Source organism: Bidens hawaiensis, unplaced genomic scaffold (assembly GCF_021521415.1).
Source record: "Bidens hawaiensis isolate Kalapana, Puna unplaced genomic scaffold, B.hawaiensis_p1.1 tig00002405_1, whole genome shotgun sequence".
Lineage (NCBI taxonomy): Eukaryota > Viridiplantae > Streptophyta > Magnoliopsida > Asterales > Asteraceae > Bidens > Bidens hawaiensis.
This window is the reverse complement of record NW_027491130.1, coordinates 162311-180986: the sequence shown is the minus strand read 5'-3', so window position 1 is coordinate 180986 and position 18676 is coordinate 162311. Positions and strand designations below refer to the sequence as shown.

Genomic DNA, 18676 nt, shown 5'->3' with positions numbered 1-18676 from the left:
AGACCACCTACCCCATTGATATTTTAGTGATGGAGTATGGTGGTAGATGTGATGAGGGTTCTAAACTAGTAAGCTATGGTACCTTCCACCCTTGTTTATAAAATTTCATTTAGACATTAAAGTCTTAAGGTTGGCTCCAAACACTCCCCTTGCAATGAAAACCACCCTTCCTAGCAACTTTCTCATCCTCATACTCATAATGCATGATGCTTGCGTATATGCATGTATACTCATGTCTGACTTGACCGCCAATGCGTCAGAGTTCATTTTGATATTCAGTCACCATTTCTTATTTAGAACATCAACAAAAACAAAGTATAAACTTTGACCCGTGCCATAAATGAGTATACAAATATAAACTCCCAGAAATACAAAAGGCTGTAGCCATCAGAAGCTGCTAATATCCAAATGGTCATGATGTTTTAGCTCGCTACGATCATGTTGCACTCTTCCACTAATTTCCAAACACAAACCTGTAGATATCCCTTTTCGCACATGGGTTCCCTTCACATCTACACTTTTCTTGCCCTGGCTCGGGTCTATGAAGATCGGTTGTATCTCAAGAGTCGGGTTGGGCTTGATCCGGTTCACTTCTCGTTCAGTTGCAGGTTTTAGCAAGATACTTTTCTCTAATTGATCCAAGGCTTCATCTTCATTCAACAGCACCTAATATGAAACTCCAACCTCTCAATTTTAAGTAATAATGTTACAATTTACTGTTTCACAGCTGTAGATGATATACACGTACATATATATCATTGTACAAACAAGGGTTAATGTTCGAAGTGCAACTGCATAAGAATACCAGAGTAATTAATTATTATTACGCTGCTTTAATGTTGTAGTGTAATAATAACTACTCTAGTTCAAGCATCGGTACTCTTAAGTATTCGTACGCTTCGCACATTAACAGCCGTTCGTTTCTAATATATATATATATGTGTGTGTGTGTGTGTGTAGCTATATATATCAATAAGTTTTTAAAAAATATAATTTAAATTCTAATTTTTTTTTCTTAACAGTATTACTAACTAGGATTGTTCATAAACAGTTAGAACCAACTATTATTAACAACGAAAATCAAGAGTACTAGTCTTCCAAAAAAAGATAAAAAGATGGATATATAAGCTGGAATGAAACCTGTTATTCAAACTATATGACCCCTATATAATCAACTCAACATTAACATAATCATTTCATCAAAACGCAGATACAAACGCTCTCTTATCTTAAAGACGACGTCTTAAACCGTGCCAACCTTCACAATTTTTAGCATATGAAAGATAAAAGATTAAATATAAGTGACAAAAACAGTTACCTTACGCCCAACTAGATCGAAAGATATGACAACTTTGTTGCGGTTGGCACGTTCCGCCTCTTCAATCTCCTCTTTCTTCTTCCTCAAAAGTTCCTTTTCCTATATACCATTAGATATTAGAACTTCAAACGACCACATATTCAAAACTTCAAATTATACAAATAATATTAATAATCAATAAACCAAGTAAAGATTATACCTCCATTGACAACCAAGTATTCCCTTCCATCTCATAATAATCACTTTGATCATCAATAACCGTGGTACGCGCAGCAGAGTTTCTATCATAATCAACAAGCCTCTTGGCATAAGCTTCAGCCGCCACCTCAGCATCCGACATTGGGCCCACTTGTTCCTCAAGCCCCGCGTATGTGCTTCCTTCTCGCAAAACAAGGGCCCCACAAAAACTGCAGGGTCCTTCACCTTCTTGTTCGCACACAATCTTCCCACATGATAAACAATTACTCACAAGCCTGTGTCTGCGCGCTTCACACGAACAGGGTTTCCCCTTTTGAAATATTATAGACCCTTTCGAAGCTTCTTCAAGTGATATAACTTTACCTGTTTTTTTCTTCTTTGACTTTGTTGGTTGTTGGTTTTGTGTCTGTTTTGGAGTGTTTTGTTTGACTGGTTTTTTAGCAATTTTGATTGGTTCTTTTGCAGGCGGTTTTATATACTCACGAAGTTGACTGGTTTGACCGTCTAAAGAATTGTCGGCGGTCTCTGCATAACCTCTTCTTTTCAGATATTCATCGATTACGTGTCGACCGGCTTCCTCACCAACTATATTCTGTATGCACGTAAATGATTGAATGGAATGATGATATAAATGAATGGTTGTTCGAAATAAAATTAAAGAAAGAGATAGATGAATGAATTACGTGGAGGTACTCTTTGGCGTCAATAGGAGGAGCAAGATCGCAGTAGGAGACTAAACCTGCGATGAGATCTCCGTCTAAATCCAAACCCTCCGTCTTCCGGCAAACATCCACCAGCGCCTTCTCCAGCCACTCTCCCGCACTCTCCATTATATTCTAGGGTTTCTTTCTTTCTTTCTTTCCTCCTTTTTCTTTTTCTTTTACGTTTACAAGGACCGGACGACTTATTATTAACCTGTTAATCACGTAACAAATATAAGTGTTTGGGGTTCGTTTAAACATTGAAATCGTTTAAACAGGTTATTGGTTTGACTTCTTTTTTCTTTTACTTTCGGTTTATTGGTCGGTTTCAAAATTTCCAAAATGTAGTGAACGGTTGGTTCGTTATTTATACCGGCAACCGGCTATATGAAACCAGACCAGACTGTAAATGTTGAATGCATTTTAATGTTTTTTATTATTAATTATTAGATATGTTTTGTAATATATATTAGATATAGTTAAAATTTAATTGAACGTAATCTTTGTATTACAAATAACTTGGCTATACAACTTCAAATTAACCTAATTGCAATGTGATTCATTTTGTGATCTTTGTTGTTATTATTTCACGTCCTAGATCTTCCATTAATATTTACCATTTATGTGGTTAAGATTATCATTTTTTATTTATAATCCCCTCAAGTATCATATTATGTTGGTTTTTAGTTAAAATTGATGGTACATTTAAATTAATTATTATTTTAAACTAAATTTATTATTAAATTTTAAACTGTGAAACCAAACTGGAATCAGGCCGTTAGTAACGATTCGGTTTCAACTTTCAATGGTTGAGTTTGGTTTTGGACGACAAAAAAATCAGTATTAACGGTTGGACTCACCAGTTTAACTTAAAAACCATCAAAACCGACACTAAACACCCCTACGTAACATATTAATTTATTTAAAATGAAAAAAATTATAACAATATCATATCCAAATTAAAGATAATAAAATGCTCGTTTTTATGATGTAATTTTTATATAAAAATATTAGCGTTTGAAAAGCCTATAGTCATTTAAAAATCATGGGTGAGAAGTTAGTTTACAACTTAAATTAAAAACATAATATGTTTAAAGATGAGGTACCAAACTTGTAGGTTGAATGGATTGTGTTTAAAAGACAAGTTTACCCTTACTAACACATGTACCTCATGCTTTAAATGTTGTAAATTACTTAAAAATTGATGTCTTAATTTGTCCTTTTTTGATGTATTATATATAGTATAGATTATTATTGTTATTATTATTATATAAGTTTTTAATTGAGATGTTTTATTTATACAAACACCGATGTTTGTGTCTTTTCTCAATCCACTAGCAGGACAGCCCCTACCGCTCTGTTTGATGTGGATAGATATAGGGTTTTTTTTTAAAAAAAGTGGGATCAGTAACCAAAAAATTAGATGAGTTTTAACATAAATCATAAAGAAACTGATTGTGAAACATCAAACAATCAAGAAATAACCGAAGTAATAAACTTTAGAGAAAATGAAAACGGTTTTACTTCAGATTATATGATTAATTTTAATCAACTAGAAAAAAATAACAAGCTTAAATTCAAGCTTGACACAAAAACGGTTTTTAATCAACCTAATCACTTACAGAGTTTAGTCTCAAGAGCTTTCTCTAGAAAAAATAAGATTTTCTATTGCTTCAATACTGAAGAACTTTCAGTAGATATAAAAGATACTTTCGGAGAAGTATATCTACCTCTTCTAACTAAAGGAGAAATAGCAAAAAGACTTTTGACTATGAAACCTGAGTTAAGAAGAACCATGAACATGGTGCATATAGGAGCAGTAAAAATTCTTCTAAAGGCACAATTTAGAGATGGAATTAATTTTCTTATAAAAATGGCTCTAGTTGACAATAGAATTGTTAACAGACAAGATGCTCTTTTAGGAGTAGTACAAGGAAATTTAGCATATGGAAAATTTATGTTTACCATATATCCTAAATTTGTCTTACATCGAGATTCAAAAGATTTCGATAAAACTTTAAGTTTCATACATCAGTGTGAAAGAACCGACCTTATGGAACCGGGTAATAAAGTATTTACGATTAATTATTTAATTTCGTATGCTTTAACAAATAGTACTCATTCAATTGAGTATAAAGAGAAAGAGAGTATAACAATCGAAGATATATTCTTAGAAATTGGAACTGTCGAAGGAAGTAAATTTTCTGAACCATCACAGTTACAAGAAGATTGGGCAATTAATATTGCTCGTAATAAACAACCTCTAGTGTCCCGACCTAGACACGGTTTTACTGGAAACCCTTTAAGAATAGGAGAATCCAGTTTTACTGAATCACAATTAATATGATCTATGTCTGAAAAGGTTGACAGATATGGTGAAATTCTTAAGGAAATAGCTGGGAAATGACATCGTCACAGCCAATCCTTAAAAATTTAGAGCTTCTAAATGAAGAAATCATCTTAGAATAAGCTTCAATACATATTCTTCTTATAAGAATAGAGCAAGTTAAAGTAGATATTATGACAAGTCATAAAACAAAAACTCTAAAAATAAAAGCTTTGAAAGAAGAAATTGTGGCTATTAAAAAGAATATTAATAATCTCAAGGCTAGAAAAGCAATAATTTCTATAGCATGAGTCTAATAAAGATCGAAGAATCGATTAGAGAATTAATCAAAAAGGTAGAAGAATTAACTACCAACGAAGGCCTAGAAGCCATAGCGGCAAAAATTATCAAAGATGTATCGGACAAAATTGATAAAATTAAAGAAGAAACGCCAAAACCCGAAAAACATACAGAAAATACTTCTGAAGAGAAAAAGAGATTTCAAAAATACACTTTTCCCAATTTTAATGTTGGAAACCCTTAATTAGGAAGTTCTAAAAGTCCAAATGCATTGGAGTGGCCTTTCGGATCTACCTCAAAAGACTAATAAAAGTCAGATGAGAAATCCTAATCAAAAGATAAATCCAGAAATTAGAATGAATTATTCTAATCTTCAAAATATCTTTCAAAAAATAAATGAGCTTCAAAATGACTTAAGCAGCCATCCATGTGATAGGCTTAAAAAACTAGATCTTTTGATGCAACAAAAACGAAATTTCGAAAGAGAAATACAAGACCTTCAAAATAATAAAGCTATTTTGTCTTGTAAATAAATGAGTTCTATCACACAAAGATAAGAACAAATTTTTGACGAACAGCTGGAAAATTATTCAGCCGAACAAATACAAGAACTCGTTCAACTCATGACCTTAAGTGATCAAGAGTGCGAAAAGAAATTTTCTGAAAATAAAAAATTAAAAGAAAAATATTTTCCAGAAAACAAAGAAAAAATCTTTGCTATAAAAGAACCCGAAACTGAAGAAGAATATTCTTCGGAAGAAGAAGTTCCAAAATATAGGATGAATCAATCCAGCGCTGCTAGTAGTAGTAACCGCAAGCCATCCTACAGGAAAGAGAACACAAAATATGAATTCTCTATGCTCTATCATAAAAGGATACCAAATTCCGATAAAAATAATGGTAGTTCAACTGAAATTGGCACCATAAAAATTGATTGTATTTTTGATTTTAATCAAAGAAAAGAAACAATCGACAAATGGAATACTGAAATTAGTCTGATTATCCAGTCTAATCAAGAAGAATTTTCCAATGCCAAGGCCTTATTGTTACTAATAGAACATAAGTCCGCAGGAATAGTCCAAGATTTTATTAAAGGAACAACTTGGAATGAAGAATTACATGGGGATGATCTCTTTGATCAAATTATCGATGCCATGTATATGATGTTCTTAGGTCTTGATTTTCTTACAAATAAAGATCATGATAATCAAAAATTGCTTGAAAAGGCAAGACAAATATTAACCTAATCACAACTTTATGATATATGTCTTTTAGATGACTTTACTTGTCTTTTTGAACAAAACTTATATAAGCTAAGCACAGGTGAATATCATTCTTGGATAGAAGTTTACCTAATGAAAATTCATATTGTTGGCGAAAAAGCTAAAGAACGATGGAATAAAGAAAAGAACGACTTAACAAAGCAATCACTAGGTTTTGCTACAAGAATTGTTAAAGAAGAAATTGCTGTTTACTGCGATTTTTCCAACAAGCAAAAACAGTTAAAAAGATTTAACAAAAATTGTTGTCATAAAATTGTTGTCAATTATCTTTTGGGTGTGATGAGGATAAAAACAAATATTTCAAAAAGAAATATAAAAGAAAATACAAAACTAAAAGAAGGTTTTGGAAACCCAAGAAAAGAAAATTCATCCCTGGAAAATACTTTTCAAAAGAAAAACCTAAGGTTTGTCCCCAAGGAAAAAAGAAACGTCATTGCTGGATCTGCGCGGAAGAAGGGCATTATGCCAACGAATGTCCTAATAGACAAAAGTTTCCGGAAAAGGTTAAAACTCATTTATGAAGCAGAAATTGAAGGTTATTATCCTTCCGAAAATATTTTGATGACTATATGCAGGTATATTCATTTGAAATAACGTATGATTCATCTTCAAACAGTAGCAACAGCTCAAACATTTAAGAGATGAATAAAAATAAAACTTTTAATAGGGGGGGGGGGGGGAAGAAGACAAAATCCCAGAAAATAAAAATTTTTTTATTACAAAATGTTTGGGAGGTTTTCTAGATATTCTCTCGACATTGAGCATCTCAAGGGAACCAAGAACGTGCTGGCTGATTGCCTGACACGAGACTTTCAATAAACGTGAAAACTATTCACACCTTTTTTCATCTATTTAAAGAGCTAAAAAACCCCTCAAATTGGTATAAACAATTCTTTTCCATAAAAAGAAAATTCTCATGGAAGAACTCAAGGCATTACGCCTTAAAGAAAAAATTCTTCTTATAGAATTAAAGTCTATTCAAGAAAAAATAGCACTCTATGACGAAAGTCTAGAAACAACTGCTAATTCAGAGCAGGAATCCGAAAGGAGACAATCTGAATCTATTCCCTTTCAAACAGCAAAGGGTAAAGAAAAAACAAGTCCGTTTACTCCTGTTGCTTTGAAGAACTAAGATCTTCATCTACTCCAGAAGCAAACGGCTCTAGTAAAGATAAATCAAATCCGTTGATGGCTGACAGTTTGCTAAAAACTGAAGAGGTCTCACTAAGACCAAGTTACTCTCAAATTACCCAGAGACCAGAAAATCCCAAAACAAGGTTTTATGTCATTTTTGACGGTGAGCATAGGGGGATATACGAAGACTGGTCAACAGTCAAAAGTTACGTAGATGGAAGCAGCCATCCATTCAAAAAATTTAGGACGTTAGCACAAGCCCAACAAGAAGCCACCCGCTATTCAGCAAATTTTGGAAAGAGGGAAATACCTTTGACGATAACACGTAAGCTCCAAGGCTTCACACCAAGTCTTCACTGACATAATATGCATGCTTAAGTAGGGTCAGGCATATTTTTCCTGAACCTTTAAAACCAGGAAAACAAGAAAGAACCATTGAGTTCAGAAAAGCTTCACCATTTCTCTCAAAAAAAAATTTTTGAGAAAAAAGAAGAAGAAGAATCCTCAGAGATTGTATCTCTTGATGAATTTAGATCATTATGGTCTAAAGCGCGGTCCTTAAGTCAAGATGACTTTGAAACTGAGCACATTTACACAGAAGATAAAGCTACTAAAAGTTTAATTGTCTTTTGTCCAGGCGCAAGCCCAGAACTTATCTCCTCAGCATTTTCTGCTGGGTTAGCTAAGTATATTTACCCTTCCTGTAATTTATAAGAAATTAATTTAATGGCCGAAGGAATGAAGAAATCTATCAAAAACTTTCGAAAAAAGATTGCAGCGGCAAAAGATGCTAACATCTTCATCAAGTGTACCTCTACACTCCCAGATTGGCATCAAGGAAAGACTTTCCAAAGTTACCATCATCTGGAAATCGGTCTTGCTAAAATAAGAACCGTAAATCCATCGAAAGTCATGGAAGAAAATTATGAATATCCGAGCAATTGGGTTGAAATAAGAGTCAAGAGTTTTCTAAAAATACTTGAAAACTTGCAAAAAATAAAAGCGGGAAGCTTTAATAAAGTAAACTATAACAGTCACCACTGTGAAATTACCAGCTTTAGTAGTCTTCCACTACCAAAGCACGAGAAATAAGCTTTAAAAAAGATGGAGCAAAGAATCATCTTTAATAAAGTAGAAGCAGGACCAGTCACAAAAGAAAGACTTTGTCAGGAGCTTCAGCGCACTTATGGAAATCATAATTGCAAATACTGTCCAGTCAGTATAAAAGAAGATAATAGCTCTCAACTTTACAGCTATTACTCGGATGAAGACACCAGGGAACTGGACCCAACACATGGGTATGTCGATTAAAAACGTGATGCATGACGAATTAAGAAGGGAATTTTTGTCCATTGTATAAATCTTCTCCTCCTATATAAAGGAGAACGATTCTTAAGTTTAGGCATCCATTCTTAGTCGCACTCTTTCCTATCTTTCTTTTCTCTACTTGTAATCATGTGTAATAGTGAGTAATCTCCTTGCTAAAGGAGAGTATTATGTAAATACCAAGAAGTTCTTCCCTCAGGAAGAACAGTTGTGAAATAAAAATACCAGTTCTTATTATCCATCAAGTTCATCTTTAAGAATTTTGCAAAACCTGGAGCCCTGGAGCCATAAGAGTACCATTGAGGCAGGAGGCCGTAGGGAACAAGTTGGTTGGGTTGGTCACTTGAAAAATTTAAAAGATTTTCTTAGTTGGATAAGAAGAAGAGGTATGATTTATTTTATGACTGTTAATTTACTTCAAAAGTATTTATTATAATCTCTCCTTAAGCATCTTTACAAAAATTTGATTTCTCAAAACAAAACTCGATTAATCTTTATCGAAACTAAATGATTTCTCTTTGGGAATTTAATAAAACTAAGAACACAAATGAAGACTTCATGTCTTTCATGAATACAAAGACATATACACATGTCTTATAAAAAATTAATAAACAAATAAAAAATTGTTAAGAGTTGTCGTTCAACTTTCACACAATTAAAGAATTACCTATGTCTTTCACAAAGATAAAAATAAATGAAGAGTTGTCAGATAACTTTCATGCAATTGAAGACCTTTTTATGTCTTTCACAAATTTCTTCATACACATGTTGAATATAAAACTCATTTTTAAAAATGGTTTATAGACATTCTTAAATTGCTTTACAACATAATGAACATTTATAAATTGCTTAACGGCATAACAGACATTTATAAACTGCTTAACGGAAATAAAGATTTCCGCATTCTGGTATCAGGGTTAATTCTTCTCCTCTCCGCGGAGCTATTAACGTTGGTAAATCGATTAAACATTTATTTACTTCTTAGAAGGCTTGCTCTGCTTCCGGTGTCCACCGGAATTGTGATTTCCTAAAGTGATTTCTCGCACTTCTCACTTTAATAGGGATGATTTATTTTGAGAACCATTTGAGTTTTAAGAACTTAAGAACCAATCATATGGACCAGATTCAACCACATCATATATTCATTAAAATAATAAAAGGGTAATGAGGTCTTTTACACATCACATTATCTCTTATAATTAAATTCAACACACTATGTATCTTCATTATTACCATTTAACATCCTTATATTTTATAATTAAAACATTATATATTTATCTCTATTATTCTATTATCATAATTTTACATTAATACTTTTTGTCTAGCCATAATCAAATAATAAAGTTAAACAACTCAACGTGGTTAAATTGGAAGTTTCAATTTCTTTATAATGTTGAGTAAAATCGTGTACTTGTATGGTTAAAAAAAAGTCGGTAAGTAGAATGTATCCAACATGGTTATCACACATTTTTCATATTATTTTTAGGATATTATAAATTTGTATATGTTTTAAGTTTTGGTTTTTAGTTACACAATAGCATTAAACTTATTCAATCAGTGATATTTTATGTAACATGTGTAATGTGTATTATTATATGTAATATGTGTATTTTGTGTCATATAATTTATGTACTTTGTGTAGTATATGTAATTAATGTAATTTGAATAATTTGTGTAATCGGTGTAGGTGTAATTTCGGCAACTTATGTCATTTTGTGTATTGTGTAGCTACTTGAGGTAATTTATGTAATTTGTATGGTTTTTTTTTAATTGTGTAGTTTGAGTAAATTATATGTTTGTCTATGTAATTCTCTATAGAACTAAATTGATGATTTTTTAGATTTGATTAATCTAAATATTGAAAAATGTGATAGTTTGAGCAAGATGCTATTACATATAGATACTTGTTGGTTTATATATAAACTCATTTTTTGTAGAAAAAATTATTGAACTTTAATTTTTATGTGAACAATTGTCAAATCTATATTATAAAAAACTTATTTAGTTTAGAGGTCAGTTTTTTATATTAAAAAATTGATTTGGTTAAAAATAAATAAATATTAGAAAACAATAAATGAAAGACATTATGATTGATGTTTTGTCTTTTTTTTTTTTTTTTTGCATTTTACTTAAATACCCTTATACCATTTAATATTATCGTTTCTCTCTCATTATGTAATTTTTGTTGTGGTTTAATTAACAACAAATCCTCAAATACTTAATTAAACATGTGGTTCATATTTAGTTTTTAAAGTTCTAACAACTCATAAGATTCTCAAAATATACCTCCCATATATATATATATATATATATATATATATATATATATATATATATATATATATATATAAAGAGAGAGAGAGGTTAGCGTACAATAATCAATTATCGTACATTAGGTACGCGAGCTTTTTGAACGTCGATGTTAATTTCACGCTGGGGTGGCAGTTTTGTAAATAACCCAAACAGTAGTTCGTGATCAAATTCATCGATTTAGCATCGATTCCAATCCAAATTCTGAACTCCTTAATCTATCTCATCCAATTTCTAAACTCTAATCACAACTTACAGTATGAAATCTCAAAAGTCAAAAAAAATTGAAATAGAACGTCACTGAACATTAAAAATCTTCAAATTGATAAAAAAAATTGATGATTTAATCAATCGAATTGATGTTTAAGAGGCTTTAGAATCATCAATCAATTATGAAAATACATATTAACACACTTAAGTGAGGTATGATTAGGGTTCATGTTTAAATGTTCTGCTCAAAGTTTATACGTTCTGACCAAAATGAACTCCAAAATGATGATTTAATCAATCGAATTAATGTGTAGAAGTATTTAGATTCATCAGTCGATTATGGAATTGCAGAAATAATGCACTCAATCGAGCTCTGATTAGGGTTCAAAATATTATGTTTAAACGTTCTGAAACAAAACTGAAAACCTATAAACGTTCTGATACGTTCAATGAAGTTCTGGGTGTTAAAAAAAATGAACATCTTTAAACGTGCTAATACTTTCAATGAAGTTCTGGGTATTAAAAAAATGAACATCTATAAACGTTCTAAGAAGTTCTGGGTGTTCAAAAAAGTTTAAAAGTTCTGAACTTCTAAACTAACAAAAAAAAATTAAACACCTGTAACATAAAATTGAACACTGAAATCACTTCATACATTCTCGTAATCATCAAACAATTATCAATCAACCGTCAATTTGATCATTGATTCGATCATATGAACAAAATATGGAACGTCTGCAACTAGGTTTCAGCAAATGGCGTATTTCAATTCAAAATCAATTGAAGTGTGTGTATGCAAATGACGCCGGTGAAGATGGTGGAATCGATGCAAAGGTTAATTAGGATGGAAACGATTTGAAATAATTTACAAATTTGTCACCGCGTGTTTTTTGAAATATAGGGTTGAGGGTGTCGCGTACGTAATCTACGATAAACAATTTTCGTATTTGATCCTTTATATATATATATATATATAATATATGATCTAATACAATAATCTCTTATCGTGCAATAGGTACGCGAGTGTCTGGAACGTCGATTTGTGGAAACACGCGGTGGCAAGATTGTAAATTTGTTCAAGACCGATTTCGTCCCTAATTAAATCCTTCGCTCATCAACCACGATCATACATCGACTCATAAATTTCAGAACAAGATCAGAAACATAATCAAATTTAAATTGAAAATGGAACGGTGTTCTCCATCCTTGTTCTAGTTTATGGAGTCAGACTAATTAAAGATTGAGAATTGGACTAATCGAGCAATTTAACATAACGAACAATAATGAGCCCTCAATTTTGTTTTAGAGTAATACATCTAAAACCTAATTTTAACAGATCTGAGCCATTGAACGTTTAAACGTTCAAAGGTTTGTTTAGTACAAAAAGTTTAGAAGTTCAGAACTTTTAAACTTTTTGAAAACCTAGAACTTCTAATTTTTAACGTATTAGTTGAACGTATTAATTTAGTGGCATTTTTCTGGTTTTGATTAATAACTCTATTCGTTTAATCGTGTTGAACGTTTGAAGATTTTGGCTTGAACGTTTAAAGGTTTGTGTTTCTGGGTGTTCAAAACTAAGAACTTCAGTATAAAAAGTTTAGAAGTTCTGAACTTCTAAAATTTTTGTTCTGGACTTTTTTGTTCAAAACGTTTAAAGTTTGTGCAGAATGTTTAAACATGAACCTTTATTCAGAGCTCAATTGAATGTATTATTCTGCTATTTCATAATCGACTCATGATTCTAAAGCCTCTTACAGATCAATTCCATTGATTAAATCATTTTTTGATCAATTTGAAGATCATTGATATTCAACGGCGTTTTATTTCAATTTTGGTTTTTGACTTTTGAGATTTCGTACTTTAAGCTGTGATTAGAGTTTAGAAATTCGATGAGATAGAGAAACGAGTTCCGAATTTGGGTTAGAGTCGATTTGTAATCGATGAATTTGATCGCTAACTACTGTTGGGTTATTTACAAAATTGCCACCGCGTTTTTTTAATCTAACGCTCTGTAAGGTCGCGTACGTAATGTACGATAAGCCATTATTGTACGTTAACCCACCCCTATATATATATATATAGGTATTGGATCATTTCAGAAGTTTTTTTATAGCGAGAAGTGCGAGAAGTAAATGTGTAACTCCATTAATCCCTAATTTCACTCCATTTCTTATGTGTATGTGCGTTGTGTAGGTGCATATGTATGTGTGTAGGTACGTATGTTTGTATATGTGTACGTATGTTTTGTATATGTGTAAGTATGTTTGTATGTGTGTAGGTACATAGGTTTGAATGTGGCTCGATACATTTATATGTTTGTAGGTAGGTTTGAATATTTAATTAAGACATAAATACAATCAACCTACATATATGTATGTAACATCATATGAAAAGGAGTGAAATTAGGGATTAATAGAGTTATACATTCACTTCTCGCTGTAATATCACTTCTCGCAAGATCCATCCCCTATATATATATATATATATATATATATGAGTATATATATATATATATATGAGGAAAAGTTAACATACAAATGAAATTAACGTGCTAAACGTGAGAATCAAGTAGAGTTATTATGTATTTACATCATAGAAGAATTATCATTGAGTAATTGCATAATTACTCTACTTGTATATATAATTACTATACTTGATTCTCACGTTTAACACGTTAATTTCATTTGTATTTGATTCAAACCATATATATAAATATATATACACACACATAATACATGAATTCCTCCCTCACAGGCTCACATGCGTTTGCAAAAGAATTTTACTAAGACCGGTAATCTTCGTAGACATGACCATTCTCAGCATCATTGTTGTTTCCACCCTTCTCAAATACTTTCGAAAGACCAAAGTGCCAGTTCCTTCTTTCACGTGGTACTATTCCATTAGAAAACAAACTTTTTTAATAAAAACAGCAAAAAGTATTTATATTTAAAGTGGATTCAAGGAACATATAGGTGAATGTTGTTGACATTTTAAAGGTGGAGTGTTTTTTATAACAAAACAAAATTCTATTACTTGAAAGACTTGAACCCCAGATCACCCACACTTTAGTGTTTTAACGGCTTCGTCTTTACTAATAGACCACCTACCCCATTGATATTTTAGTGATGGAGTATGGTGGTAGATGTGATGAGGGTTCTAAACTAGTAAGCTATGGTACCTTCCACCCTTGTTTATAAAATTTCATTTAGACATTAAAGTCTTAAGGTTGGCTCCAAACACTCCCCTTGCAATGAAAACCACCCTTCCTAGCAACTTTCTCATCCTCATACTCATAATGCATGATGCTTGCGTATATGCATGTATACTCATGTCTGACTTGACCGCCAATGCGTCAGAGTTCATTTTGATATTCAGTCACCATTTCTTATTTAGAACATCAACAAAAACAAAGTATAAACTTTGACCCGTGCCATAAATGAGTATACAAATATAAACTCCCAGAAATACAAAAGGCTGTAGCCATCAGAAGCTGCTAATATCCAAATGGTCATGATGTTTTAGCTCGCTACGATCATGTTGCACTCTTCCACTAATTTCCAAACACAAACCTGTAGATATCCCTTTTCGCACATGGGTTCCCTTCACATCTACACTTTTCTTGCCCTGGCTCGGGTCTATGAAGATCGGTTGTATCTCAAGAGTCGGGTTGGGCTTGATCCGGTTCACTTCTCGTTCAGTTGCAGGTTTTAGCAAGATACTTTTCTCTAATTGATCCAAGGCTTCATCTTCATTCAACAGCACCTAATATGAAACTCCAACCTCTCAATTTTAAGTAATAATGTTACAATTTACTGTTTCACAGCTGTAGATGATATACACGTACATATATATCATTGTACAAACAAGGGTTAATGTTCGAAGTGCAACTGCATAAGAATACCAGAGTAATTAATTATTATTACGCTGCTTTAATGTTGTAGTGTAATAATAACTACTCTAGTTCAAGCATCGGTACTCTTAAGTATTCGTACGCTTCGCACATTAACAGCCGTTCGTTTCTAATATATATATATATGTGTGTGTGTGTGTGTGTAGCTATATATATCAATAAGTTTTTAAAAAATATAATTTAAATTCTAATTTTTTTTTCTTAACAGTATTACTAACTAGGATTGTTCATAAACAGTTAGAACCAACTATTATTAACAACGAAAATCAAGAGTACTAGTCTTCCAAAAAAAGATAAAAAGATGGATATATAAGCTGGAATGAAACCTGTTATTCAAACTATATGACCCCTATATAATCAACTCAACATTAACATAATCATTTCATCAAAACGCAGATACAAACGCTCTCTTATCTTAAAGACGACGTCTTAAACCGTGCCAACCTTCACAATTTTTAGCATATGAAAGATAAAAGATTAAATATAAGTGACAAAAACAGTTACCTTACGCCCAACTAGATCGAAAGATATGACAACTTTGTTGCGGTTGGCACGTTCCGCCTCTTCAATCTCCTCTTTCTTCTTCCTCAAAAGTTCCTTTTCCTATATACCATTAGATATTAGAACTTCAAACGACCACATATTCAAAACTTCAAATTATACAAATAATATTAATAATCAATAAACCAAGTAAAGATTATACCTCCATTGACAACCAAGTATTCCCTTCCATCTCATAATAATCACTTTGATCATCAATAACCGTGGTACGCGCAGCAGAGTTTCTATCATAATCAACAAGCCTCTTGGCATAAGCTTCAGCCGCCACCTCAGCATCCGACATTGGGCCCACTTGTTCCTCAAGCCCCGCGTATGTGCTTCCTTCTCGCAAAACAAGGGCCCCACAAAAACTGCAGGGTCCTTCACCTTCTTGTTCGCACACAATCTTCCCACATGATAAACAATTACTCACAAGCCTGTGTCTGCGCGCTTCACACGAACAGGGTTTCCCCTTTTGAAATATTATAGACCCTTTCGAAGCTTCTTCAAGTGATATAACTTTACCTGTTTTTTTCTTCTTTGACTTTGTTGGTTGTTGGTTTTGTGTCTGTTTTGGAGTGTTTTGTTTGACTGGTTTTTTAGCAATTTTGATTGGTTCTTTTGCAGGCGGTTTTATATACTCACGAAGTTGACTGGTTTGACCGTCTAAAGAATTGTCGGCGGTCTCTGCATAACCTCTTCTTTTCAGATATTCATCGATTACGTGTCGACCGGCTTCCTCACCAACTATATTCTGTATGCACGTAAATGATTGAATGGAATGATGATATAAATGAATGGTTGTTCGAAATAAAATTAAAGAAAGAGATAGATGAATGAATTACGTGGAGGTACTCTTTGGCGTCAATAGGAGGAGCAAGATCGCAGTAGGAGACTAAACCTGCGATGAGATCTCCGTCTAAATCCAAACCCTCCGTCTTCCGGCAAACATCCACCAGCGCCTTCTCCAGCCACTCTCCCGCACTCTCCATTATATTCTAGGGTTTCTTTCTTTCTTTCTTTCCTCCTTTTTCTTTTTCTTTTACGTTTACAAGGACCGGACGACTTATTATTAACCTGTTAATCACGTAACAAATATAAGTGTTTGGGGTTCGTTTAAACATTGAAATCGTTTAAACAGGTTATTGGTTTGACTTCTTTTTTCTTTTACTTTCGGTTTATTGGTCGGTTTCAAAATTTCCAAAATGTAGTGAACGGTTGGTTCGTTATTTATACCGGCAACCGGCTATATGAAACCAGACCAGACTGTAAATGTTGAATGCATTTTAATGTTTTTTATTATTAATTATTAGATATGTTTTGTAATATATATTAGATATAGTTAAAATTTAATTGAACGTAATCTTTGTATTACAAATAACTTGGCTATACAACTTCAAATTAACCTAATTGCAATGTGATTCATTTTGTGATCTTTGTTGTTATTATTTCACGTCCTAGATCTTCCATTAATATTTACCATTTATGTGGTTAAGATTATCATTTTTTATTTATAATCCCCTCAAGTATCATATTATGTTGGTTTTTAGTTAAAATTGATGGTACATTTAAATTAATTATTATTTTAAACTAAATTTATTATTAAATTTTAAACTGTGAAACCAAACTGGAATCAGGCCGTTAGTAACGATTCGGTTTCAACTTTCAATGGTTGAGTTTGGTTTTGGACGACAAAAAAATCAGTATTAACGGTTGGACTCACCAGTTTAACTTAAAAACCATCAAAACCGACACTAAACACCCCTACGTAACATATTAATTTATTTAAAATGAAAAAAATTATAACAATATCATATCCAAATTAAAGATAATAAAATGCTCGTTTTTATGATGTAATTTTTATATAAAAATATTAGCGTTTGAAAAGCCTATAGTCATTTAAAAATCATGGGTGAGAAGTTAGTTTACAACTTAAATTAAAAACATAATATGTTTAAAGATGAGGTACCAAACTTGTAGGTTGAATGGATTGTGTTTAAAAGACAAGTTTACCCTTACTAACACATGTACCTCATGCTTTAAATGTTGTAAATTACTTAAAAATTGATGTCTTAATTTGTCCTTTTTTGATGTATTATATATAGTATAGATTATTATTGTTATTATTATTATATAAGTTTTTAATTGAGATGTTTTATTTATACAAACACCGATGTTTGTGTCTTTTCTCAATCCACTAGCAGGACAGCCCCTACCGCTCTGTTTGATGTGGATAGATATAGGGTTTTTTTTTTAAAAAAAGTGGGATCAGTAACCAAAAAATTAGATGAGTTTTAACATAAATCATAAAGAAACTGATTGTGAAACATCAAACAATCAAGAAATAACCGAAGTAATAAACTTTAGAGAAAATGAAAACGGTTTTACTTCAGATTATATGATTAATTTTAATCAACTAGAAAAAATTAACAAGCTTAAATTCAAGCTTGACACAAAAACGGTTTTTAATCAACCTAATCACTTACAGAGTTTAGTCTCAAGAGCTTTCTCTAGAAAAAATAAGATTTTCTATTGCTTCAATACTGAAGAACTTTCAGTAGATATAAAAGATACTTTCGGAGAAGTATATCTACCTCTTCTAACTAAAGGAGAAATAGCAAAAAGACTTTTGACTATGAAACCTGAGTTAAGAAGAACCATGAACATGGTGCATATAGGAGCAGTAAAAATTCTTCTAAAGGCACAATTTAGAGATGGAATTAATTTTCTTATAAAAATGGCTCTAGTTGACAATAGAATTGTTAACAGACAAGATGCTCTTTTAGGAGTAGTACAAGGAAATTTAGCATATGGAAAATTTATGTTTACCATATATCCTAAATTTGTCTTACATCGAGATTCAAAAGATTTCGATAAAACTTTAAGTTTCATACATCAGTGTGAAAGAACCGACCTTATGGAACCGGGTAATAAAGTATTTACGATTAATTATTTAATTTCGTATGCTTTAACAAATAGTACTCATTCAATTGAGTATAAAGAGAAAGAGAGTATAACAATCGAAGATATATTCTTAGAAATTGGAACTGTCGAAGGAAGTAAATTTTCTGAACCATCACAGTTACAAGAAGATTGGGCAATTAATATTGCTCGTAATAA

At 31.9% G+C, this 18676-nt stretch overlaps 2 protein-coding genes across 2 annotated transcripts; both read right to left on the bottom strand.

Annotated features, from left to right (window-relative positions):
- Window positions 1-266: 266 nt before the first annotated feature.
- Window positions 267-2365, bottom strand: LOC143619054 (uncharacterized). Its single transcript, XM_077091082.1, has 4 exons — window positions 2200-2365; window positions 1518-2108; window positions 1319-1417; window positions 267-666 (listed from the first exon to the last, which is right to left on the bottom strand). Exons 1-4 carry the CDS (start codon window positions 2344-2346, stop codon window positions 388-390), a joined length of 1116 nt encoding a protein of 371 aa, XP_076947197.1. The 5' UTR covers window positions 2347-2365; the 3' UTR covers window positions 267-387.
- A 12103-nt stretch (window positions 2366-14468) lies between these two features.
- LOC143619053 (uncharacterized) lies at window positions 14469-16567 on the bottom strand. Its single transcript, XM_077091081.1, has 4 exons — window positions 16402-16567; window positions 15720-16310; window positions 15521-15619; window positions 14469-14868 (listed from the first exon to the last, which is right to left on the bottom strand). The coding sequence occupies exons 1-4, from the start codon at window positions 16546-16548 to the stop codon at window positions 14590-14592; spliced, it is 1116 nt and encodes a 371-aa protein (XP_076947196.1). The 5' UTR covers window positions 16549-16567; the 3' UTR covers window positions 14469-14589.
- Between the last annotated feature and the right edge of the window lie 2109 nt (window positions 16568-18676).